General features: G+C 40.0%; 1 protein-coding gene across 1 annotated transcript in view; it reads left to right on the top strand.

Moving 5' to 3' along the window:
- The first annotated feature begins 3,035 nt into the window (after nucleotides 1-3,035).
- The window catches only part of agmo (alkylglycerol monooxygenase), a 38,650-nt gene continuing 17,997 nt past the window's right edge, over nucleotides 3,036-23,688 (top strand). Inside the window, exons 1-8 of the mRNA XM_052065883.1 lie at nucleotides 3,036-3,298; nucleotides 9,852-9,982; nucleotides 10,903-11,054; nucleotides 20,956-21,059; nucleotides 21,136-21,231; nucleotides 22,583-22,649; nucleotides 22,734-22,799; nucleotides 23,171-23,250. Coding sequence (XP_051921843.1) covers nucleotides 3,179-3,298; nucleotides 9,852-9,982; nucleotides 10,903-11,054; nucleotides 20,956-21,059; nucleotides 21,136-21,231; nucleotides 22,583-22,649; nucleotides 22,734-22,799; nucleotides 23,171-23,250 — 816 coding nt within the window. The 5' untranslated portion in view covers nucleotides 3,036-3,178. The remainder of the gene's footprint in view (nucleotides 3,299-9,851; nucleotides 9,983-10,902; nucleotides 11,055-20,955; nucleotides 21,060-21,135; nucleotides 21,232-22,582; nucleotides 22,650-22,733; nucleotides 22,800-23,170; nucleotides 23,251-23,688) is intronic.

Below are 23,688 nucleotides of genomic sequence, written 5' to 3'. Positions count from 1 at the left end.
ACTGCAACTTTAAAACACTCAGCGCGGCAATATATACAATTCAAACATAATAGAAAAAAACAAGAATTAGACATTACATACTGGAAATTAGCATCAACGTTACAATAATCCTAAACCTTCAAGCAGCGACACCTACAAACAAATCTGCTAACCATGAGCTGCTCAGCATGTTGTGGCATAATGTGGTACTACACTGAAGGTGCCCAACTAGAAACTTTTGCGAGGAATGCGAATGATAAAGCGCGATATAGCGGGGGTTCACTGTATTCAGAATATTGAAATGTGACCGTTTGGCTACACTGATGTTAACATTCCATGTTTGATTTGCACTGTTGGATTTGGCCACCGTCAGATTTTTGAACATTTAACCTGTCGACATCCTTCCTAGGAATAATAGCCCCTCTTAAGGCTCATTTATGCTCCATGATAGATTAAAACGAAGACTCCTCGTTGGAAACTTACGGTTTTTGTTGCAGTACCACCTGAAAACCCACAGGGGCAGTGATGAGAATCCAAACACGTGATGTCCAGGTATGGCAGATACCATTGACAGACATTCATCATGACGCTGACTCCCATTATGTGTACTTCATTAAAAATAAATAAATAAGTTCTGTATTTCGGTAAAATTAGTAAGTCCATTCCATTTTGTACATATTGATAACATAAATCAGTCCCTTCAAGATTTTAATAATTCCTACTTCTGGCAATTTTTGGTACCCTGTCCTTTTACATGTAAATTTTTTTACTTTATTATTGTTATAATTATGACGGTTTTGCTTGGGGAAAAAATACAGCTGTCATCTTGTTACTCAAAAATACTACAACTGTTTTTGATGATTTGTTCTCAAAAATATAAAACGTTAACATTAATTTGGGGGAAAAAAAACTTTTTCCTCCTGAAAGATTTAACCGGATGGTCAAAGATTCCTTATTTGTTTACTTTTTAAAAAAAAGATATACATATTTTAAAAATAAAATATTATTCCCGGATCATTCAACATGATGTTAATCTCGCTAGATTGAAAATTTTCCTCGAAAAAATAGGACTTGAGTCCTGTAAGATTCTGACTGTTTTTAAAATTAAAAAACAGTCGGACTATATTCTTGTAAAAACTATTTTGTTTTATAAAAATCACACACAAAATTCTTTTTCGTTTTTTTATCTTTTTTAAACCAAAATTACACAACGTTGTTTAAAAAAAATACATAGTTCTCACAAGTGAGAATATTTGTTTTGTTGGAGAGTTGACAAACAGGAATCAGCTACTCAGGGATAAGATAATAAAGAAAAGTTTGGGAAAAGCTTGTATGAAAATGGTTTTAAACGAGGGAGAATGGGTTTAAAATCCTGAAGGGACTGATAAGCGAGCCATCCCGAGGGGTCTGTTGACTGCAGCGTGTGATTCAATGTCACACTTTGTCCAGTGTGCAATCTGCAAAAGTTGCTTTTCTCTCCAAGAGGTCATTTGGTTGGAGTTGGTGCTTTCCGTTTGGGTTGTTCTTTAAGCATGAAACTCGAAATGAGGTGGCCTGTGTAATTTGTCACCTCTGTGTACATTTTTGGAAGGACTTTAAATTGCCAAGTAAACGACGGATCGGTGATGATCAGTGATGTGTAAATAAATAAGCTGCATTCTTGTACGTTTGTATCCGCAGTTGTCGCCTTGTGCCGTAATAAACACTGCCCGACTACACGTGTAACTTACTTTGTTGTGCAAGATTATTTCCTCAAACAGCAGCTACAATCACAAAAAAACACCTCCTTCAAATAGACTTTTCAACAAAAAACACAAACAGAAATTGTCAGTTACAGCGGCAAAGTAAGTTGTCTCCCCTCTGGCTTCAGCCACACGGAGCCAATCGATAATCCATTATATATAAGCCCATGGGCTAAACATCTTGCAAACGGCTACCAAAACCATATTCCGAGGAGGCAGATTTAACTACAATTACATGATGGAATACTCAATAAACCCGCAGTGGTGTGCAATTTGTCAAAAAATGAATTTTGCGAACCACCGAAGGGCTTCAACCCTCCTGTACCATCACTGTGAAGAAGAATATTAGATAAGACATGCCTCTGTCGTGTATGCGACCTTCAATGGGGGCAAGTTGAGAGCACAAATCATGCGTGTGGACATCTTGACAACTAAAATAACAAAGATGCTCACTGTCGTTTCACAAATAATTCAAAATATTAATCATGTTTAAATAATTGCCTTGGCTCAGCCTCATACATTGGCAAGGAGTGGCACGGTCATCGACTGGTTAATGGGTTCGATTCTGACTCTCCTGTGTGGAGTTTGCATGTTCTCCTCGTGCCTGCTTGGGTTCTCCCCCACATTCCAAAAACATGCATGGCAGGTTAATGAAACACTCTAAATTGTCCCTAGGTATGAGTGTGATCGTGAGCTTGAAAGGTTGTTAGTCTATGTGGGCCCTGTAATTGGCTGGCAAGCAGTTCAGGGTGAACCCCACCTATTCCTCGAAGACAGCTGGCATAGGCTCCAGCGTGCCCGTGACCTCTTTTTGAGGACAAGCGGATTAGAAAATAGATGGATGGCTCTACATTGGCAATATTAATGCGGATTCCTTCGGGGACTACTTTGTCATTCTTGGTAGCAGGGAGGCAACTGCTGTGATCAAAGTTTTTTTTCCCCTCTCTCACCGATGCTTCTTTTTAAATAACGCCTTTTACACTCTCGCGTGCCTTCGTGTACCCCCCGGGGTACGCGTACCACCATTTGAGCCCCTACCCCCCCTTTACCGTGGGGAGATCAATTTTCAATTACCTCAAAAATACAGTTTAAAAAAAGGATAATATTATAAGGAAACCAATAGTCATAAACAAACACGGCATATTAAATTGTCAAAGTCCCTTTTTTTTTACGTAACTCTCTTCCCTGCGGCATTCAATTCCCTGCTCTTTGCATAAAGTGGGCCGATCCAACGATCATTAACATGGCGATCATCCATATATATGACGGAACCGCGAGATTCCTGCACAGTTGACCTACTTTGCCTCCCAAGAAGCAAGTACAAAAAAAGAAAACCCAAACAAACAAACAAGACAAGTACACCGATCAGAGCGAAGTGGTGGAGGAGTGAAACCTTCTTCCTTGCTCCCCTCTTTTCGTCCCTCTTGTGGTTGTTACCTGGGCAGGTGGACTTCATCATGGCGGACTGTGGACTTCTCAGCCCGGTACCGGCGAGGCTGCGGGCCATGCTTTATTTGCTTACGCCGAACGAGTCGTCCTTCGAGATGCTGCACGATGTCCCCGATTACGTCTATCAGGTGGGTCTTAGAAACGCACCAGTGAATCACTCGACTGAAACTATTGAGCTGTGTTTTAACACTCCGCATTGCAACAAGACAGACAAGTAGCGAACTAAATAAACACCTTGTCAGCTTTGTCAAGAGAAAACATTAACTCGACACACTGTAATTAAAGTGAATGCAATAAAATACTGCAATATTGATATTGCTTATGAAGAAGTGTATTAATTTACAAATACAGTAGTTTAAATTTGTTTTATAATATATTGACTGTTCTTTATATTGTATCATAATATATTATCAATGTATTTATTATATATGACTAAAATGTTTCCCTAGTTCGCCATACTTTGATGACTAAATTAGCAACCAAAGAATGACACATTTATTTATCATTTTTTTATACTTATAAATGCGTGTGGAGTGCATATGGACAGAATTTAAGTCCCTATGATGCACAGAATTTACATCATAGGGGTTTGTTTTATTTATTTTTTATTTTTTGTGTTTCTTGTGTAATCTGACACATTTGTGCTGGTTGCACTTATGTTTTTAACACATAAATCCAACACTCTCCAAAATCATCATATGTCACGATCAAACCAAAATGGCAGCCTACTTGTGCGCTTCACAGTGTAGGTTTAAACTACAACAAAAAAGACAACATCATACCTGTCAACTCATACGGTTTAGCCATAGTTCATGCGTATTTTGTGGTGAATCTTGCGTATATGGCCGTATCGCACAAATCATACGGATACCAAAAATTTCCGGGGTTTTTTCCCCCTTAACAGGTAGTTCCGTTTGCTTTTGCCCAGAATGGTGCTAGTCTCCTCGAATGCTTTCATTTCCGGTAACTTTCTCTTCACGCAGATTTCCGAATATCGCTTGCAGCAGCATTATTGCATTTCAAAGTAAATATGAATGGATGCTGTAACTTCGAGCCGATGGGTCAGTATTTGGAGTTGGTGAAAAAAGTAACGCAGGAATACAACTCTGAACACAGTAATGCTACTAAGTAGAATGATGATTAGACATTTACCAGACATTGTATTATGGAGATCTACAGTAATATCATTGAAAATTTTGTGGGTTTTTTTCTGCCGTTATTTTGACATATAAAATGCTTTGGTATGTTATTAGGATATTTTGCTCTTTATAAGATTTTTGGGGTACTTTATACAGGTTGGCGCTCCGAAAAGTTGACAGGTATGCAACATTGATAACGGGTGTCAAACTCGAGGCCCGGGAGTCAGGACCGGCCCGCCATTTCATTGTATGTGGCCCGCAGAATCAAATCTTCAATGTCATTGATTCTTATTAAAACCTCCAAAAGCATTTCATCTGTAAAAATAGTAACACACATAGATATTGCAAATGTTTTTGTTGCCAAGTCCTTTTTTCAAACAACTTGAATAGTTCAACAAAATATTATCCTTGCCATCTAATTTAAAAGAATTTACCCATCATTTATTTAGTATTTATAAAAATATGAAGATATTCAAATTCTGTTTGTTTTCGCAGGCATAATGGCCCCATGCGAAAACCGTAACTATTATGTGGCCTGTGACAAAAATGAGTTTCACACCTCTGACGTAGATTATTGGATAGATTTCAGAGTGTAAAATCAAACTTTTCCAACATTAACATGCTGTTTTAAAGTCGTCACAAATTTATTTGCTGGTGTGCTCACTTCAGTTCACTCCCATCCAAAATACAATGTACCAGCTTAGTTGAATTAAAAGTGGACGGAAAGGATGGTGGTTTTCTTCGGCTTTCCATTCACTGCTCAACCTCGCTTACACAAAGTGCAAAATAAAACAAGACATCTTGGCCTCCGGGGAATCAAAGTCAACCGTGCGTCACATGGCCTACACAATGGTTGTAATTACAAGCTTTACGATGCCAAAACAATTCCGGCCTTCTTCCTGAAGCCACATCCCATCTTGGTGCGGCTGGCCAGAGACTTCCTGCGGCGGCCATTGGATGCACGACAGGGACGGGCAAGTTAAAATGATGGATGTTTCGTCAGCAATGCGGGGTGGGGGGGGGGGGCATATAGCATTTGTGACAAATGCTGACATATAGATGTGTGACAAAAATGCCATTTAAATACGTGCATATGCCTCTTTTTTGTTGTTATTGTTGATCCAGTGTACATCGCAGTATATTCTTGCTCAATGCATGTACCAAAGATCAAGCCTTCAACAACAAAGGCTTTGAACCAGCAAAAAATAATGACATACTGTGATTTAATGGGCTGCAGTGCAAAAGCTGTTTTATATCAAAATTTATATTCAAGAATGGCACAGAACTGCACAACAGTAAATCAAAATTGAATGAAAGAACCAATTTTGTGCATTTTGTACTCAAAATTTTAATATTCAGATACTGTTTGTCCTGCGTGTCATTCCAAAATATTACGGTAGTCCCACTCAAGTTATAGTACAGACTTAGTGCAAACTTTCGAATATTTCAGATGTGGTGTTTTCGACTGAAAATTCAATAGAATAATCGGGTATTTGCATAACCTATGATTTACATTTCATTTAGTTTCCAGTTTTACATAACCAACAGTTTTTAATTTCTTAAATTCACTGTGCATAGCACCAAATTGTATTTTATTGTCTAGAAACATTTTCCGACGGGCAATTTCAAACAAATCTGAACTTAGCATTTCTTGTATCGAAAGCTTCAGATATTTAATAACAAACCGGCTTAAACAATCTTGGTGCCACTCCACTAGCATGTTAGCATAAAACATCATAATACAGTCGGTTCATAGCTGTGAATGATATGATGATAATAAAAAATGATAAAATGACCTTAGACCAGCTACCTAGGAATAAAACACATATTCTTTATACAAGTAGAAGTTTTGAAAGTGTGAAATACCCTTAAATGTAGATACCTTGAGACAAAACAGTTTAGCTAGCTTAAATTTTGATTAATTTTCTGACATGTTCGTAGTGTTTCCCATGGCTGGTTATGCTACATGCTCATAGCACATCTTACACACGGTGGTCCCAACTCATTGGGAGCAATTTTGTTTTCCACATTGTTGATTTAAGAGAAGCCGAAATGGACCCGTTGGCTGAAATTGAACGGGAAGTCGGCCATCTTGGTTTGAAGCTGTCATTTTTGGGTGAATTTCCAGGGCTGGTACTTTGACATTGACCAAAAGGAGCGCCGAATTAGAAGCAGGAACACTTGACAGATGATGCTAAATTGCAATTATGAGTATTCACCACAAAAAAAAAAAAAAAAATCGCTTCTCTGGCCAGTACATTGCGGCTTTTTCTTTGTCGCACCCCCAAACCAAAAACTTCCCTCAAGCTGATATTCATCAGGTCATTTTGAGTTAATCTTCCTGTTCGATCCTGTGCTCCGCATGATCTCCTCCTTTAAGGTGATCTGTCACAGATAGAGATTCTCTCAGCGTGAAGAGTGTGTTTACACTCAGTCAAATGACTCATAATTCACACGCTGAAGGGCCGCAACAGTAAAACCTTTTTGTCGACGTAAAACCTAAGACAAACTGAACCACAAGTGTACCACAAGAGTGGCACTTTGACACAAATAAACCACAAGTTACTTTCTTTGCATCTTGTGTGTTTTTTGTCAGACAGTGTGTAAAATCTAACTGAATATTTAACATTCAACACTTTCTCGAAATTCCCATGAACTATTGCTATGACGTTATTCGCCTTTCACGCTGTTTCACGGTCGCATGTCGTATTTAAATCAATCGCGTACTGTTCACGCTATCACATTATGTGAAACGTCACAGATAGGCTAATGCATTGCGTCTGTCTGGCATTAACATAATACTTCTAAAAACTACCAATAAGCGGACATTTGACAACCAAGAGTGCATTTTCTCATTAAAAAAAAAAGAAAATAAGTTTTTGTTATTTCTTGGGTGGGAGATGGCGGGGGGGGGGGGGGGGGGTGGAATGGCATTGGCATTTCCCTTTGTTTCAATGGGTGTAAGATGATTTCAGAGTGTTAGGAGTGTTTGTATTATGACCGCTGTCACGGAACAAACTAAACTACATTCTCGTAGCTGTATTCTACTGTTTCACTATCCCCATGTGAAACCTATCCTTTAAAAATCACCTCAAGCCCTAATGACTGCGGGTGTCATTTGGCAGCGTGTGAAGGGAACTTTATAATTTATGCTGTTTGTAAGTTGGCCTCACGAACTGCCATTAAACTCACTTGTTGGGTGTAGAAGAACACGCAACAATGCTTGTTTGCCATGTCTTTAATTAGTTTACTCTTGTGGGGGGGGGGGGAAGAAAAAGAAATCACCCCGTATAATAGTGGACCTCTTTAGATTTACAGTCTTCTTGCGGTAGTGAAAGCAGGGATAAAAGTGTCTTGTCAGCCGCCATGTTTTATGTCAAGCGTGACCTCGGCGAGACGTATGAATGAAGGGAAAGGCGCCCACATCTGGTCGGCAAATGTTCCACGCGAGGAACCAAATTATCCCCAAGAAAAAGCGGTGCGCAAAGGCTTTCAAAAGTGCAGACAGCGTCGAATCGACTTGGCTATGAAAAGCCATTTCAGATTTTGCGCCATCGACTTGATATACTGTAGATACAGTAGACAGTTCGGCGCAGGATGAGCTGATCATCGTGAATCAGGTGTGATGGAGGAGGGGAAATGTGTCAAACAGGCTGGATCGGAGCTCTCGAGGACCGGACTTGGGCACTCTGCTGCATGTGTGCTATTGACCTGATCGGCTCCTCTTGGCTGACAGTATTGTACAGTTGACCGCACTTAGGGATTCGCATTTTTACATGAGTTGATTTATCTCTTCTGTAACTCAGTGCAGACCTCTGTGAAAAGTATACTGCACCCCAATTATTCTGGTGTTTTGCCGCTTTACATTTCTTGTTCGTTTAGTGGTTAGCATAGCGACTCCATTTTCTCCGGTTTGCTGCTCTTGCTTGGAGTATCGCATGCCTCCTCCTTTAATGATATTGATATTTGCCCAAAGTGGAGCTTATTCGCTGGCAACGATTAGAGACATCTAGAAGCAGCTTCACTCCCTGGAAGGACAGTGTTTAGCTGCGCTAGCTAGCCAGCTCAAGGTAGTAGCTAGCAAAGCATTTCAGCTTCGCGCCAAATATTCCCCCAGTAGTTCCTGAGCAGCAGGGAAGACAGGTGGCTGTGTCGCGACGCCACTCGCCGTAGACCCACTACATTCTCCCTCTGGCTTATTGAACATAAACATGAATATAAACTGTGCTGCAAGTGTCAGCTCCTCCCGCACAGTGTTTAGATGCGATTCAATCCATTTTCACAATCGGCAATACGACGACATCCTCCATAAACGGCATCGTGCAAGCCAAATATATAATGGAAATTGTAAGTCAAATATAAGCAATACATAATGTAAAGCTTTTGAGTATTTATTCAGGATCAAGGATATCGACTATGCCGTTTGAGCAAAAATGTGTTGTTTTATTCCCTTGGCTATTTTTACAATGGAAATGCAAAACAATTGTGAACTAAACTTTACTGCTGGGGGTTGCGGGGGAGTGGATGGGGGAAGGGACTTTTGACTCGAACGTGTTTCGAGAGGTCTGCGACCAGATGTTGGAATTTTTGCGGCTGTTGACGAATCCCTGGCGTTACTCGACACACACGCACATTCGCACACACATAACATACGTGTTACTGCTGTGGCTAGGTGTCTGCCAGATAAAGTTGAGCAGCAGTAATTAGTTCCATGTTTGACAGTACCATTGAGATATTATATGTTTTTTTCGGAGAGGTGGGCGTGTCCCTGCAACAAAAGTCCGGATGCGCTCAACATGCATAAAATGACAATTTTCATCTGGTTTGCCACTCCGAGTGGAATACTTCTCTCACAGACATTCAGATGATAAAATGACAAGAAACTTGCTCAAACTCAGCTGCACTGTATCAAATTGAATCGTCATCCCACTCCAGCTAACTGAATGGAACCGTTTCACTTAATAAGAAACCATACTTAAATGATCGTATTACACCCGATGTATCGTGAGATATATCAAATTATCTTTTTCTGGGAAGGATGCAAACCCCGAATACAATTACATACTGTTTGAGTTTAAGGCGTTGTGCGACTTTATCATGTTTCTCTCCCTCAAAATGGACGTAACATTATGAGACTTGCCTCCTAATCTTCTACTCAAAAACTGTGCTGATCTCCAATCCACAGAGAAATGGCTTGAAAAACGTACTTGGCGAGCATACAGATATGTTGGTGGCAATGAAGGGTTGGATTACATATGATGTCAATATAGTAGATACATCTAGTTATTTTTATTGTTCTTCTTTCATTATTTTTTTGAGGGGGCGGGGGGTGTAATGTCCATGTTCATCCAGTGTGTTCCTTGGCAGCTTCTTCCAGGCTGGTGCTGCTGGGAAGCAAACATCACGGATGACCGCACTTGAAAGTTGCCTTTTTTTCTCAGCTGCTCCAAATCAAATAGTTCTGCAAAAAGCAACGCTGGATGTCTTGTTTTTACTTGCTAAATTGGTGCTGAGTCATGATTGTGTGTGTGTGTGTGTACAGGCCAACCCTTTCTTCCTGGGCCTTGTCATTCTGGAGATGCTGCTGGGCTCGCTGATCTCGGGAGCGAAACTTTACAACATTGCTGATGGCATCATCTCCGTGTCTTTAGGGATGATGTCTCGACTCCCGCTGTGAGTGCTCACCTTAGCTTTTAAGAAATGTCCTTCACGTGAAATGAGAATCCATTCCTTAAAATGATTTATTCAATGGTACCTTCATGAATTAAAATCTAAATACAGAAATATACTAATCGGAAATTATTATCTTCTAGATGGATTTATTGTCATGCACAGGTGAAAAAAAAGTTTCTTTATTTTTTTTAAAATTATTTTTATTTATAGCCCATGAATAAATACAGTAAGTGTGAGATACAAATAATTATATTGTATTAAATCTATTTATTAAACATGCAACTCATTCATTTTAAAAAGTGAACACTTGAAATTAACCATGAATACAAGTGTGAAATATGATTTAAATTTAAGTATTTATTTAGTAAATGTTTTTATTCATGTAATGGAATTTGTGCTTATTTACGGGATTTTTTGGGGGGTGGTTTTGCAATTTATTTGACATGATCTTCATTTTCCCATATTTATTTTTAAATTACTGATACTTGATTATTTAATAACTATTTCATGACACAATGGAAAGCTTTTGTTGTGCCAAATTAAATATATATGCAGCGATTGTATAAATATAATTAAAATGTTAATGAAGTAAAATCACTTCATAGGTAATTATTAAAAAAACACTGATTATAATGAGAAAAAGACAAAATTAATGTGCAATTGAATAGATGAATTCACATTTGAACCGATATTCTCATTTTAATTATTTGATGTACTTTTTATTAATTTAATTTCTGTGTCTGGGTCGTGAGCTCACAGCAAGCGCTAGAAGCTAACATAGCGTGTTCAACATAAAAGAACACAAGTCCCTCGTTTCTCAAAACCAGTGACTCCCTTTACTCATGGAGTTTAATTCTTTCTGTGACCAAGCTTGAAACTCACTTGACTCAGATTGTCATCAAATTTTGGCCCCTCTCAAGGCTGCTGGTGCGCGGTCTGGAGCTGTCGGCCTACGTGTATGTGTGGGAGCACTTCCGCCTTGTGGAGCTGCCTTGGGACTCGGCCTGGACCTGGTGGTTCAGCTTTCTGGCCGTCGACTTTTGCTACTACTGGTTCCACCGCTTCGCCCATGGTACTTGCATGCACACATTTGTGAGACACGAGTGAGATGCATTACCTGTTTCGAGGGACACCGCGGTTTTAAGAGTTTGAATGAAATGAGCAGAAATAAAAATTGTTGACAAATTAGTCAAATGTTTATATCGTCGCTGACCTGTGAATGAGTAAGTGTTTACGTCAAATATGTCGAAAGTTACTAAAAATGGACACACATGTTTTGCACGGGACAGTGACGATGTGCTACAATAATTTTGGGGTAAAATAAATGCAGTCGTTTTTCCGTTAATATCTTTAGCGTCTTTGTGTACCTTGATTGTGCCATATAATAAGAAAAAAAAAACGTTTCTGATTTGTAAATCATTCATTTGATATGCTTCTTTTTTTTCCAATGTGTACCCTTAAAAACAAGCATTCCTCCATCAGTAGGTAGTAATGCACGAAACCGAGGAAAATACAGCATTTGATGCTGATCTAAATGAACATTGTTCTACTTCTGGCAGAGGTCTGATCTCTCCTGGGTGCTTTGAAACTTCACAAAATTCAGTTTGTGTGGAGGCATGAGGGCCATATATCTTCCCGTTTCGCTTTATGGAGAGCGTCCAATAGAAAACTGCCTAAAGATTAACGTGGTGCACGGGGATGTGAGGCTGTTATTAGCTCCATGTAAAGAAGCACTTTCGGCTTCAAGTCTTTTATGGCCTTTTTCCCCTCTGCCGTAGTAGCCACATGAAAGTGCGACGGCAACGTAATTAAGTGGAAACACTTTGGAGAGGCAGTCAGACATACACGCTGATGTCTTCATTACCAAAGAGACGTTTCTGCTCGGCTTCACGCTTGCCACACGTGCAAATTTAGGATTCACCCTGGACGGAAAACTCCAGAGTCCAAACCGTAGCAGACTTTTTGCCACCGCGAGCTTTTCCGTGACGCCGCTCCCCACTTCCACTTCATCTGTTTACAGAACCAAATTTACCGTTGGAATCACTTCATTTTAATGCAAATAAAGTGGTAATATTATGATGGGAAAAAGTCGAGATGAGGTTATAATGCTGGCCAAAAATGTAGTGAGAATTTTAATATTTTAAACATTATCATTTGTTGATTTTTTTTTTAATTTAAAAACACATTTTTTTCATGAAAGTTTATATTTTGAGGGAAGAAAAGGATTAAATATAAAATTATAAAATTATTTACCAGGAAAAAAAAATCCATAGCATTATGTGAAAAGGTTACAGCATTGGTTGCGTGGGTTTTCTCCGGGTACTCCGGTTTCCTCCCACATTCCAAAAACATGCATAGCAGGCTGATTGAACACTCGAAATTTTCCCTAGGTGTGAGTGTGAACGCAGATGGTTGTTTGTCTCTGTGTGTCCTGCGATTGGCTGGCAACCAGTTCAGGGTGTCCCCTACCTACTGCCCGAAGACTGCTGGGATAAGCTCCAGCACCCCCCGCGACCCTAGTGAGGATAAAAAGCGGTTAGGAAGATGAATGAATGAATGAATATTATTTTAGATATTCTTGTTTTACTTGAGATTTTTGACGTATTTATTTTCACTTTGTCCTTTTATTTATCCGTTCATTGGATGGATGAATGGATAGTTACAGTATATGTTAAAGTCAGTTTCATTTCAACAAATGTTGTGCTTTGCTACCGTCTTGTGGCAGCTGGGTGCCAAAAAAGTTTGTTGAGGTGAATTGAGGAGCATCATTTATACAACAGCTGCGCTTGTTGTGGCATTTATAGATGATTATAAACCTTTATAGATTGGCGTAAATTTGTCATGGATTTTAGCTATTGGTGGCAGGGCTCAATCTCAATCCCCGGCGATATATTGTTAGTTTATTCTCATGCTGCCTTAAATGAGGTCTGCTGAAGTGTGTAGGTCCAAAAAGTTTAATTTTGGTACATGTTTTCCAGCACTGAAACTGAACTACTTGAAGGTGTTCCCAGTATTGCCTTTTGTGACCATCTTGCTCACATTGTGAAGCTGCATTGTGAATCTCCAGTTCTTGTGGTGTTTGTCTGTCATTTTAGAGCTCCCCGCCTCAAACTGTCTAACCTCTGGGCAAGATGTGACCTTTAGTTAAGCTGTGACCGCATCCATCAAATAACCTGAGGAGTGCACCAGAATAGCAAAGGGAGCATGGAAGCAGATGGTTTTGGGTGCGCGAGGCGGCCCGGGGTCGGACGCGGCCGTGTTGTTGACAGGCGCGTTCATGCTGTTTACTCTACGCGTCTATCTGCAGCGCCACTAATGGCAGCTCTGCGTCTAAATGCGGCCCCGCCGGCCGGGCGGAGGCCATTAATCAGACCCTCAGCTATCCTGCCTTTGATTATACATGAGATAATAGAGTTGTCTCGCCAGGCCACGCTGTTTTTAGTGGCCCAAAAAGGCAGAGTGGTCTGGCTAAATGGTCACGCTTTCGTCTCTAATGCCTCGTCGTCGTAACCAGTACAAAAATCCTCTGCCTCTTGTGGACTTTGTTTTTTTCAACATGGCCCAAAGAAACATAACTGGGAAACACCAAGGGCCTGATTTACCAATGATTTGCTTGTTTGCCCGCAAACTTGATTGCCAACAGAATTCATTTTTTGCACATTGCGGGAGGAATATAAGCAAATAGATGAATTGAACACATACGTGGTGACTTACTCAACAACATAAGACATACCACAAGGTGGAAAAAGTCATCATTTTGAAACATGCTGTGAAAAAGTACATTTTCAGTTTTAACATTTTGAGAAAAAAAGTGGAGTAAGTAAATGTGTATGTATGACACTTTACCAGCGAAGCCAGTAATCCCAACCCTGATTTAATTCATGTATTGATTGGAGGCAGTGGGTGTCTTAAGTGCAGAAAATCAGTCATGCCAGTCAATACTGTCGGCATCTTTCAGTCATGCTCAGGTGCTATTTGTTGGATTTTTTTTTTTAACTTCCCTTGTGCATCCCTTCTTTCCGTTTTCCCCGTCAGCTGTGCATACAGCAGCAGACAAACACGTGTGCGCGGCGCTCCTCCCGTGTGGATGTTATTATTTCAAGAGAACTGCCATGGAAGCTTCAACCTGGCCCCGGGGGGCCACTTCATAAATCTTGCCGGTGACGGCGAGTTCCTGGCCTCGGTGCACGTTTGACCAAAGAACCCTGGCCCTCGCATCCCCACACCTCCGAATCGAAGGCCAGGATGAGAGAGAGAAAGCGAGAAAGGGGGCCGTTTGGGGAGGAAGGGGGGGTCATGGGAGACACCGATAACATCAACAACATCACCGGGGCTTTGAACCGAGACGAGCGCGTTACGACCGATTAGAGCACCACTGTCAAACTCAAGGCCCAGAGGCCAGATCTGGCCCGCCACGTGATTTTTATGTGGCCCAGAACTATTAGTCAGCGTAGACATTGCGTACAATTTCTTTATTAATGGAATAGTTTCTCACCAGTCATTTGTGGTAACTGCCACCTTGCAGAATAGAAAAAACATGACTAACAATGGTTCATAGAGTGAAAAAGAAAAGTGTCCACTGCCCACTTGCTAATCTATCCAATGTACCAGCCCTCTCACCACTTATTCATAATAAATCACTATTCTGCATCATAGAAATCTCTAGAAGCAGAAATTAATAGAAGTAAAAATAATCCGCAGACCCAACTGCAAAAAAATTACCGCGCGCTTGATCCCACATTATGATACTGTATATGCCACTGCACAGTAGTAGTTTCTACAAAAGACAAAAAAATAAAAAACTAATTACAAAAAATATATCTATTATTTTTCACTGGTACCGTGCACAGTGAAAATGAAAACTACAAGAAATAGCGCACAAATTCAACAACAAACATTTATGTGCTCCTGTTAACGTATTTATCGTTTGTGTGTATAATGAATGCGATTGTTCCTCTCGCCAGTGATTCACGACAACGTGCACAATAGATACATTTGTAGAAACACCTTCAAATATTAATGATGTTAACTCAATATTCGGCAACGTACATAATAATTGCTTCATCGTAACCAATGTGACTGCTTCTCTCAGAAATTATTTATAATTAAAAACATTTTTTAAAAATCTCTCTTCTAATGTACAAGTAGCTTTTCGCTTCCAACAACACTGGAAGACTTTTTTGTAAGGTGAAGATGCCCAAAAAGATTAGCAAAATGAGTCTTCTGAGTGACTAGAAGAATATAATTGTTGCAAAAGGCAGTGAATAGGGAAGATATGCGTGTTAATTGTCCTGTGTTGGTATGCGTAAGGATGTCGTGACAAGTCACAAGAATTGACAACATTTTTCTAGCCTGCACATTATTGCACATCTGCGATTACAATTTGTAAAGAATCTATTCTCATTGCTCTGTTGGAACAGTGATTAAAACTAGACCTTCTATGACTTCTTCACATTCTCTTTCACTGCATCTTTTTCCAGACAGTGCTGCCCGGCATCTTGTGGCAAAATACGGTACTACTTTGAAGGCAAGCAAGTCTAAATTTAGACATGCCTCTCTGCGTATTGTAAAAGCCCAGAAAAAAAATCTGCGATATTGCGGGGGCGTGAAAGTTCACTGCAGATTGTATTTTCCGATGGCAGTACAACCGCGAAAGCCGTCCTCCATCCTGCGTGATGTCTACACTCATTGCCGCTGGTGCCGTAATGGTGACGGGATATTTTCTTTGGGGCCCCTGCTGCTAATTGAGGAAAATGTACAGATGACTACCAGTGTAGCGATGCTGACCAGGTTTGTTCCTTTTAACAGCAGTGTTTAGCTGCGTAATGTCACCAAGCTATTTTTAGCCTTGACAAACCCAGAGTCACGCCATGTCACCTATAGACTGAATAACCCGGCAGTATAGAAAGCTGTTTGAATATTTATTTCCTGTCCTTGATATCCAGATTAAGGTCGTTGTATTAGTATACTTTTTTTCCTCACTCGGATAACTTCGTCATTGTATCAACACTGGTGCACAACTGTGTGTTCACAGCACTATTTGTGAAATGATCAAATTCTGGTTAATATCTTGAGATCAAAAAGTGTGTTTTCACGTCTGGGGAATTGTCAGTCATCCAAGTCATCGTGTAGTCGGAATCAATACAACTGAACTCTTGTTTGGTGATTTTTTTTTTTTTTTTTTTAAAGACCCAAAAGAATGCATTTATGCTGTTCCACGAACAATGTTCTTCTTTAAAACTCATAAAATTACACCTTTTTTCCTGATATTTTAACTTAAATGTCTTTAAAAAGCAATTGTTTCTATTTATAGTCCTACGAATGTTTTGGTATGAAATGTCAACAATTTCTGCGAATAAAAGTCTGACTTTTGGGGGTATAATACTCTGACTTTATTCACATGGAATTAAGAATATTGTTTTCATAATCTAATAAAATGAGTAATGAATTATTGCGAAAGCAATTTCTTTGGAAAAACGTTTTTCTTCTAATCACAGTCTTGCGACACTAGCTTCGAGTGCTAGCTGCCATCCATCGAGCTAGCTGAGTCTCCACTGACATTTAATCAGCTACTATTGTTAATGGTGATGACCGTATTTATGTTTTTGAATGAATTACTCGATATATAATTTATCTCAATGCGAAGGTCAACCAAATTGAGAGTTGGACCAGCGGATTGTGCCTGAACTTGGAACATATCACTTTATAATTGTATATAAGAGAGGAGTTGTTTGTAGTGGGCCAAAGTGGGCCTGACCAGGAAGAGTTTGTTTGCATTGGTGTGCGTGACTGAGCTGAACAGTGGTGTAGCGGTCCAGTCCTCTTCGGTCTTCGATCTTTGTTTGGGTTGGCTCGCCAGACGAAAGGCGTTCAATCCAAACATGGCCAGCTACTTCACAGCTCATTAGCACCGTGATTGACAGGACAAACTTCCATTCACAGGACTTTAAATCAAGTGCCCTGGCTATTAGTGCCAGGAGGGTCTTAGCGTGATGTCATGCTTCAGGAATTTCACTGGCTTGGCACGAACATACCACATTTCTTCAATGTATCAACAGCTAGCATGTTAGCATTAGAGCAATTCTTGTTTGAAATAGTACTCAACTACAGGGCAAGCATACTAACTGTTAGCAAATTTTTGGATTCGGAATAGGTTCCAACTAGAGGGCAGCTCATCTGATAGCATATAAACTGTTAGAATGTTAGCATTTGATGAATTGTAATTTGGAGTAGTGCCTAACCACAGGACATGATCGGACTTTGTGCTTTTTGTCATTAGGTTGTTGTTTTGCGAGATGTCAGCATACCGACTGAAATTACAAAAGCATTCTGCATAGCCTAAGCACAATAGTGATTGCCCATTTTGACACAATGGTTTTCTTCTGGGATATTAGCCATGCTACGATAGGCAAAGAAATGTCTGATATCATGTCCTCCTCAGCAGTAGTTGGTGCTACACTGCGGCAGTTTGACACATCAGCGAATTAATTATCTGCGTCAGAAAGAAAGGTCTTGTTCACAATTTTTTTTGCCCACGTATTAAATGAAATTTCACAAAAGTACTGCAGATATCGGTGAGTATTCAAATCGTGAAGAACCTACTACTATAGCTCTTGTTCATTGAGGCTACATATGTTTTTCAGAATAAACAATATGGTTCCGCGTGTGCTCATAGCATGCTAGCTGTTAACCTTATTAGCATTCTACATATTTTATTTCATCACTGTGGCCCATGAAGGCACTCAATGTTTTCCGGAATTAACAATATGGTTAATGACGTCCATATAAAACGTACCAAATGTTCCGAGGATGTTTCAGGGAGGTGGTTGAGATTGAGGTGGGCCTGGTGTTTCTCTCTTTTTTTTTTTTTTAGCAGCGGGAGAGCTGCTCACCATTTAAAAGCTCTTCCCTTCTGAACGACATCTGCCAAACTATGTGGCATCCCGTGGAGTTCAGAGATGAGGACATGGGCTTTTTCAGCAAAGCCTAGCGCTTCCCATTTCCTAGCGGTGACAAGGAGCATCAATCTTCATGCGGCCACGCTGCTGGACCTTGCCAAGCTACATTACTGTTGCATGAACAGGAAAAGGGGGGGGGGGGGGGGGAAAGACTGTGGTGTTGGAACAATGCATGAACATAAAGACCTAATACTTTTTACTCAGCAACAACTACTTCATGATAGATCAGCACCACACTCAGGATTTACTCAAATTAGCACTTTGTGGCTTTACTGTCTGTTGTTTTTGTTTTGAGGACGTCAACACAAAAACTGGGGAAGTCAAATGATTATGGAATAAAAATATTAGGAGAGGCGGCCCGGTAGTCCAGTGGTTAGCACGTCGGCTTCACAGTGCAGAGGTACCGGGTTCGATTCCAGCTCCGGCCTCCCTGTGTGGAGTTTGCATGTTCTCCCCGGCCCTGTGTGGGTTTTCTACGGGTGCTCCGGTTTCCTCCCACATTCCAAAAACATGCGTGGCAGGCTGATTGAACACTCTAAATTGTCCCTAGGTGTGAGTGTGAGTGCGATTGGTTGTTTGTCTCTGTGTGCCCTGCGATTGGCTGGCAACCGATTCAGGGTGTCCCCCGCCTACTGCCCGAAGACAGCTGGGATAGGCTCCAGCACCCCCCCGCGACCCTAGTGAGGATCAAGCGGCTCGGAAGATGAATGAATGAATGAAATATCAGGAGAAAAAAAAATCTTGGAACAGAACATAAAATATGAAGTATAGTTTTGAATATAACATTATTTGTTTAAGATTAATATTGATTTACAAGATTGAGCAGCAATCTAGCCAAATGGCCAAAGCTGTGGCTGTAGATAGAAAGGAACAATTGTTAAGAAAAAAACCCAATATATTCTTGTTGGAGTTTTCATGTGATGATGCTTAAATTTTCATCCATTTACCTGTTTAATCTTATCCATTTCATTAGTCAGTTTATATATATAATTACTGTATTTCACATTATTTTGGGGATTTCAAATTATTTTCTGTATTTTAAAATATAGTCCTTATCGAAAAAAATCCCCTATTTTTGTTCATATTGTGGGGGTGTATAGAGTGGATTAATTGGATGTACATTATTTCTTTTGGTAAATATTGCTTTGGTTTTCATACAGTTTGCTTTTTTGGAATGAATTAATCACAAAAACCAAAGTTGCGCAATATTTAAAAAAAATGAAGCAGCGCAGTAATTTAACGGATAGGTATATCCTGAAAAAAATACACTGCTGTCCAAAAACCCCGTATTTAAAAATCTCAAAATACTGTTCAATTTTTTAAAATAGAATAATGAATATTAAATACATGGTTTGAAAATATTAATTTAACAATGACTGGGCGATCGTATGTTCTTCCTTTGTGGTCAACGCAAAGTAGAAGAAAAAAAATACTGCAATCATTGTTCATTTTCTTACATAATAAAAACATTCCATTGACATCTTTAGTGTTGTTCTTTCTTTCTTTTTATGACCCAAATGTGACTGATGATCACACTGTACTGTGCACATGTGGAATATAAAGGAGGGAAAAAAAACAGTTTTGTGATCCAAACAGTGCCTGGACTCCACCTTGTCCACAGCTGTCTTTTCTAGAGGGAAGCACTTTCAGCCCTTATTCCCACTTGGGAATCCTCCAAATCTTTTCACGTCCCAGCTCTGCTCTTTCTTGTTTCGTTCTAATCCCAGAGCCGTCATTTTTACTTGGAGCGTGTCAATTCTCCTCGACACTCCCTGGGACCTCCATTCTATCACACCTGCCGAGCTCGAGCAATAAGGCCAATAACCTAATTTTCGCCGAGAATCCTTCTGGGTTCCCCCCTCCTCCCCTGAAGTAGTTTTTCTGATTGGACCTTGGAACGCACTCGCACTTCTCAACAATGTGTTTGTTCAGGTGCGGGTGATCCCCGACCCATTGGTTTCATGACTATTGGCCTCAATACAGTTCACTTTTGTTGGTCGGATGTGATTGAGCACACAAAATCCATAAACGACATAAATCACTTTATCGTACCTGAGTAGAATCTTCAGATGAGCTAATAATGACAGAGTAAGCCCTTTTTTAAGTGGGCTCAGTTGTGCAATTAAACCACAAATCACCACTTCTGTGCAAAACCGCAACTTATTTTGCTTTAAGAGGTTTTTTTGGAAGGATTAAAGTGTCAAAAGTGCTCCGTGGTCCATGCACTGGACTGGAAATCTCTCCACTAACCAGTAAAATTTAACTGGCTTCTTCCCGTTGCACTTTAAAAGGTAAATGTAACACCGATACGGGTGTCACCAAACAGCAGAAGAATGATAGCCAGTGCTGGGATGATGTAGTGCCGGCCTCGGATAAAAAACCCCCGGAATTTTTCAATTTAGCAGGATGAAGTGGACAATAGACCTGATATTTCTTTTTTTAAATGGAGACAACAAGCCGAATTGTTGTACACCTTTGAAGTTATCTGTGATCTAAGATGGTTTGCTAATGTACGTAGAATACAGTTTGCAGAAGAAAAGTGAACGACAGCTGAAGATGCACTCCGCTGACTGTTAAAGTGAATCCCAGTTCATTCCAGTGGATGATTTTTCCATACAAATAATGCTACTGACAGAAATTGATTAAAAAAAAAAAAAGTTAAAAAAAACATGAGCTCTATTGTAAAGTAATTTTGAAAAGCTTTATTGTGCAGATCTCAAAAGTCAAAATCAAAACTCAGAGCTATATTGTGAAAACACATTATTAATATTATATGTATTGGTATACTATATGCATAAATTTTCTGAATTGGTGTCATTCTTACAGCTTGTATTTGACTGCAGGTAAAAAAATTTACATAGTCACTGGAGTACAAAAGTGACACGATAGACACTTCCCTGTCGTTTTTGCAATAATATATCATCATATCGACCAGCTCTAGTTTTACTCAATTTGGAGAACAAGGAAAAGTCATATGTCCCCTATAAATATGTTCTGTGTGTGATGTTTGTGTAGAGGTAGCCATCCTTTGGGCAGCCCACCAGGTGCACCACAGTTCAGAGTACTACAACTTCAGCACGGCTCTACGGCAGCCGCTCACCCAGCAGCTGACTTCGTGGGTTTGTTCCTACTCCCATGCACTTATCCAACACTCATAAATAAAACATTGAGAATCATATTTGCGATCATGTTCAGATTTTCTACGTGCCCATGGCCTTGGCCGTGCCACCGTCCGCCTTTGCTGTCCACATTCAACTCAATCTGCTCTTCCAGTTCTGGTTGCACACAGAGGTAAGCATTAACGTCACCATGACAAAATGTCTTATCTTATTTGTCTGTCCCTGTCTGTTCTTGGCTATCCACTCAATAAAGATGAATGAGTGTTGTTAAATATTCCAAACAGAAGCAAAGCCAGTAAAAGTACAACTTTTTCCCCCCCTTTTTAAACTATCCTTCCCGGGAATTAAGGGATTTGCAACACCCCCTTTCAAGCCTTTTTAGTGCGCCATAAGCCAAAGTTCTCATAACAGACGCTATTTTCTCTAGGTGTGTAATTAATGCCTGCTTTATGGCCCCTTTTTTCAGTGTTATGCAGCCAAAATGCAGTTGTGAAGGAAAACGTTTTTTCATTGAGTGTGAAACAGCTAGATACGCTTTTGCATGGAAGTAAAAAAATTACTCAAAATTTTTCATTTTGTCCAGGTAAGCATTTTAGGGGCATGTGTCGGAAGCTGGCAGCATTCCAAAAAACATGCATGGTACGTTAATTGAAGACTCTAAATCAGGGGTGTCAAAATCATTTTTTGTCGCTGGCCACATTATATTTCCCGGTTCCCTTGGAGGGCTGTTATGACTGTGAAACCATATAAGGATAGTCTAGAATAATGGTTTATTCAACTGTAGTTTAAGTTACTGTAATGAGAGTTTTGGTAACAAGAAAACTTACAATCGCTCTCTTGTATATTACATATGAGAATTTGAAATTTTGGTTAAAATTTTAGCAAGCATTATAGACGTCAACATGTTTGATTTGCTTTCACGGGCCACATCAAATGATGTGGCGGCCTAGATCTGACCCCCGGGCCTTGAGTTTGACACCTGTGCTCTAAATTGTCCCGAAGTGTAATTGTGAATGCTAATGGTTGTTTGTCAATATGCCCCCTTTGATTGGCTGCCAAATATTTTCATCCTGCTGATTGTCCAATGTCAGCTGGGATAAGCTCCAGCATATCTGTGACCCTTGTGAGGATAAAGCGGCTCGGATAATAGATGGATGGATGATAGACACATCCACCCAATTTTGCATTTATTGTTGAAACCGGAGTCTGCACCTTGTTATTTATTCATTCATTCATCTTCCGAACCGCTTTATCCTCATTAGGGTTGCGGGGGGTGCTGGAGCCTATCCCAGCTGTCTTCGGGCAGTAGGCGGGGGACACCCTGAATTGGTTGCCAGCCAATCGCAGGGCACACAGAGACGAACAACCATTCGTACTCACACTCACACCTAGGGACAATTTAGAGTGGTCAATCATTTATTTATTTTTTAAATGTATTTATGTTCAGGAGTCGGAACTGGGTATGAGTTGTGTTGAGGAATCCTAAAATGCAGAACTGTACTTCAACTTTACTTTTATTTCAGGTAATCCGAGACATGGGGCCACTGGAGTGGATCTTCAACACTCCCAAGCATCACAGAGTTCACCATGGTGAACATCTGTTTATTTGGTCATGTGATTTTGGTTAGCATTATTGCAAATGTGATCCTAACCTTTCCTTCACCTTTCTAACAGGAAGAAACCTATACTGCATTGACAAAAACTTTGGGGGAATCCTAATCATCTGGGACCGATTGTTTGGTATGCAAACACATTGAAGGTCCGTGCTAATGATTTCATGGCTAACACTGCTAAGTGTTCAGTTTTGGTGACTAAACAGTTCATACTTTTATAAAAGCAGGCTGGAGTTCAGGTCTGTGCTAAAGCTGTAGTGGCGAAAACAGCTCATTGTTGCCTTTATTAACATTAGCAACACAGTACTAAACTGAAGAAAGGCCCATGTTAACATCATGCAGTGGTTAACATTGCTAATGGGAGCATTTATTTTTTTGGTATATACTGTACATCAACTCTGAGGTGCAAATGTTGAGGTTGCTGATGCATTTTGTTTTTGGCTTGAGTATGGAAGTCAAGAAATGCAAATGCCGCCTATTATTGTTTTTTGTTTTAAGGTACCTTCTCACCAGAGAAGGACAAGGTGGTTTATGGCTTGGTCTACCCCAGCAACTCATTTGAAATCATCACAAGTCAGGTGAGTACCACACTTGCTCACAACTTCTCTAGCATGCTCACTAGAACGTCTGTTAGCATACTTGCTAGCACATGTGCATTCATGCTCGCTAGCATCCAATAAAAATCAAGTCGGCAATAAGGTGCATTAAGTGGTCATTTAGCATTACATGCTACTCATAGTCCAAACAAACAACCATATTGTGGTGAACAAGGCCATTTTGAAATATAGATTCTGGATGAAGCTGTTGTCAGCCATCCCAGTATGGTTATATATCAGAAAGCTTGGTTTGTTGTGCAGTTCACCATAACTTATTTTTTAATGACATAATTGACCACCATAACATGAAATTTGATAGTCATGTCTAGCTAAAGCCCTATAAGAAATTCTCAAGAAGCTATCCTGGAAAAGACACAGGAAGTCTCACATTTTGGTTTGAAATGGCCGTTTTAGGCTCAT

Source organism: Hippocampus zosterae, chromosome 5, assembly GCF_025434085.1.
Source record: "Hippocampus zosterae strain Florida chromosome 5, ASM2543408v3, whole genome shotgun sequence".
In the NCBI taxonomy this organism is placed as follows: domain Eukaryota; kingdom Metazoa; phylum Chordata; class Actinopteri; order Syngnathiformes; family Syngnathidae; genus Hippocampus; species Hippocampus zosterae.
Note: the sequence above shows the minus strand (reverse complement) of the source record. Positions and strands in the feature narration are given on the sequence as shown.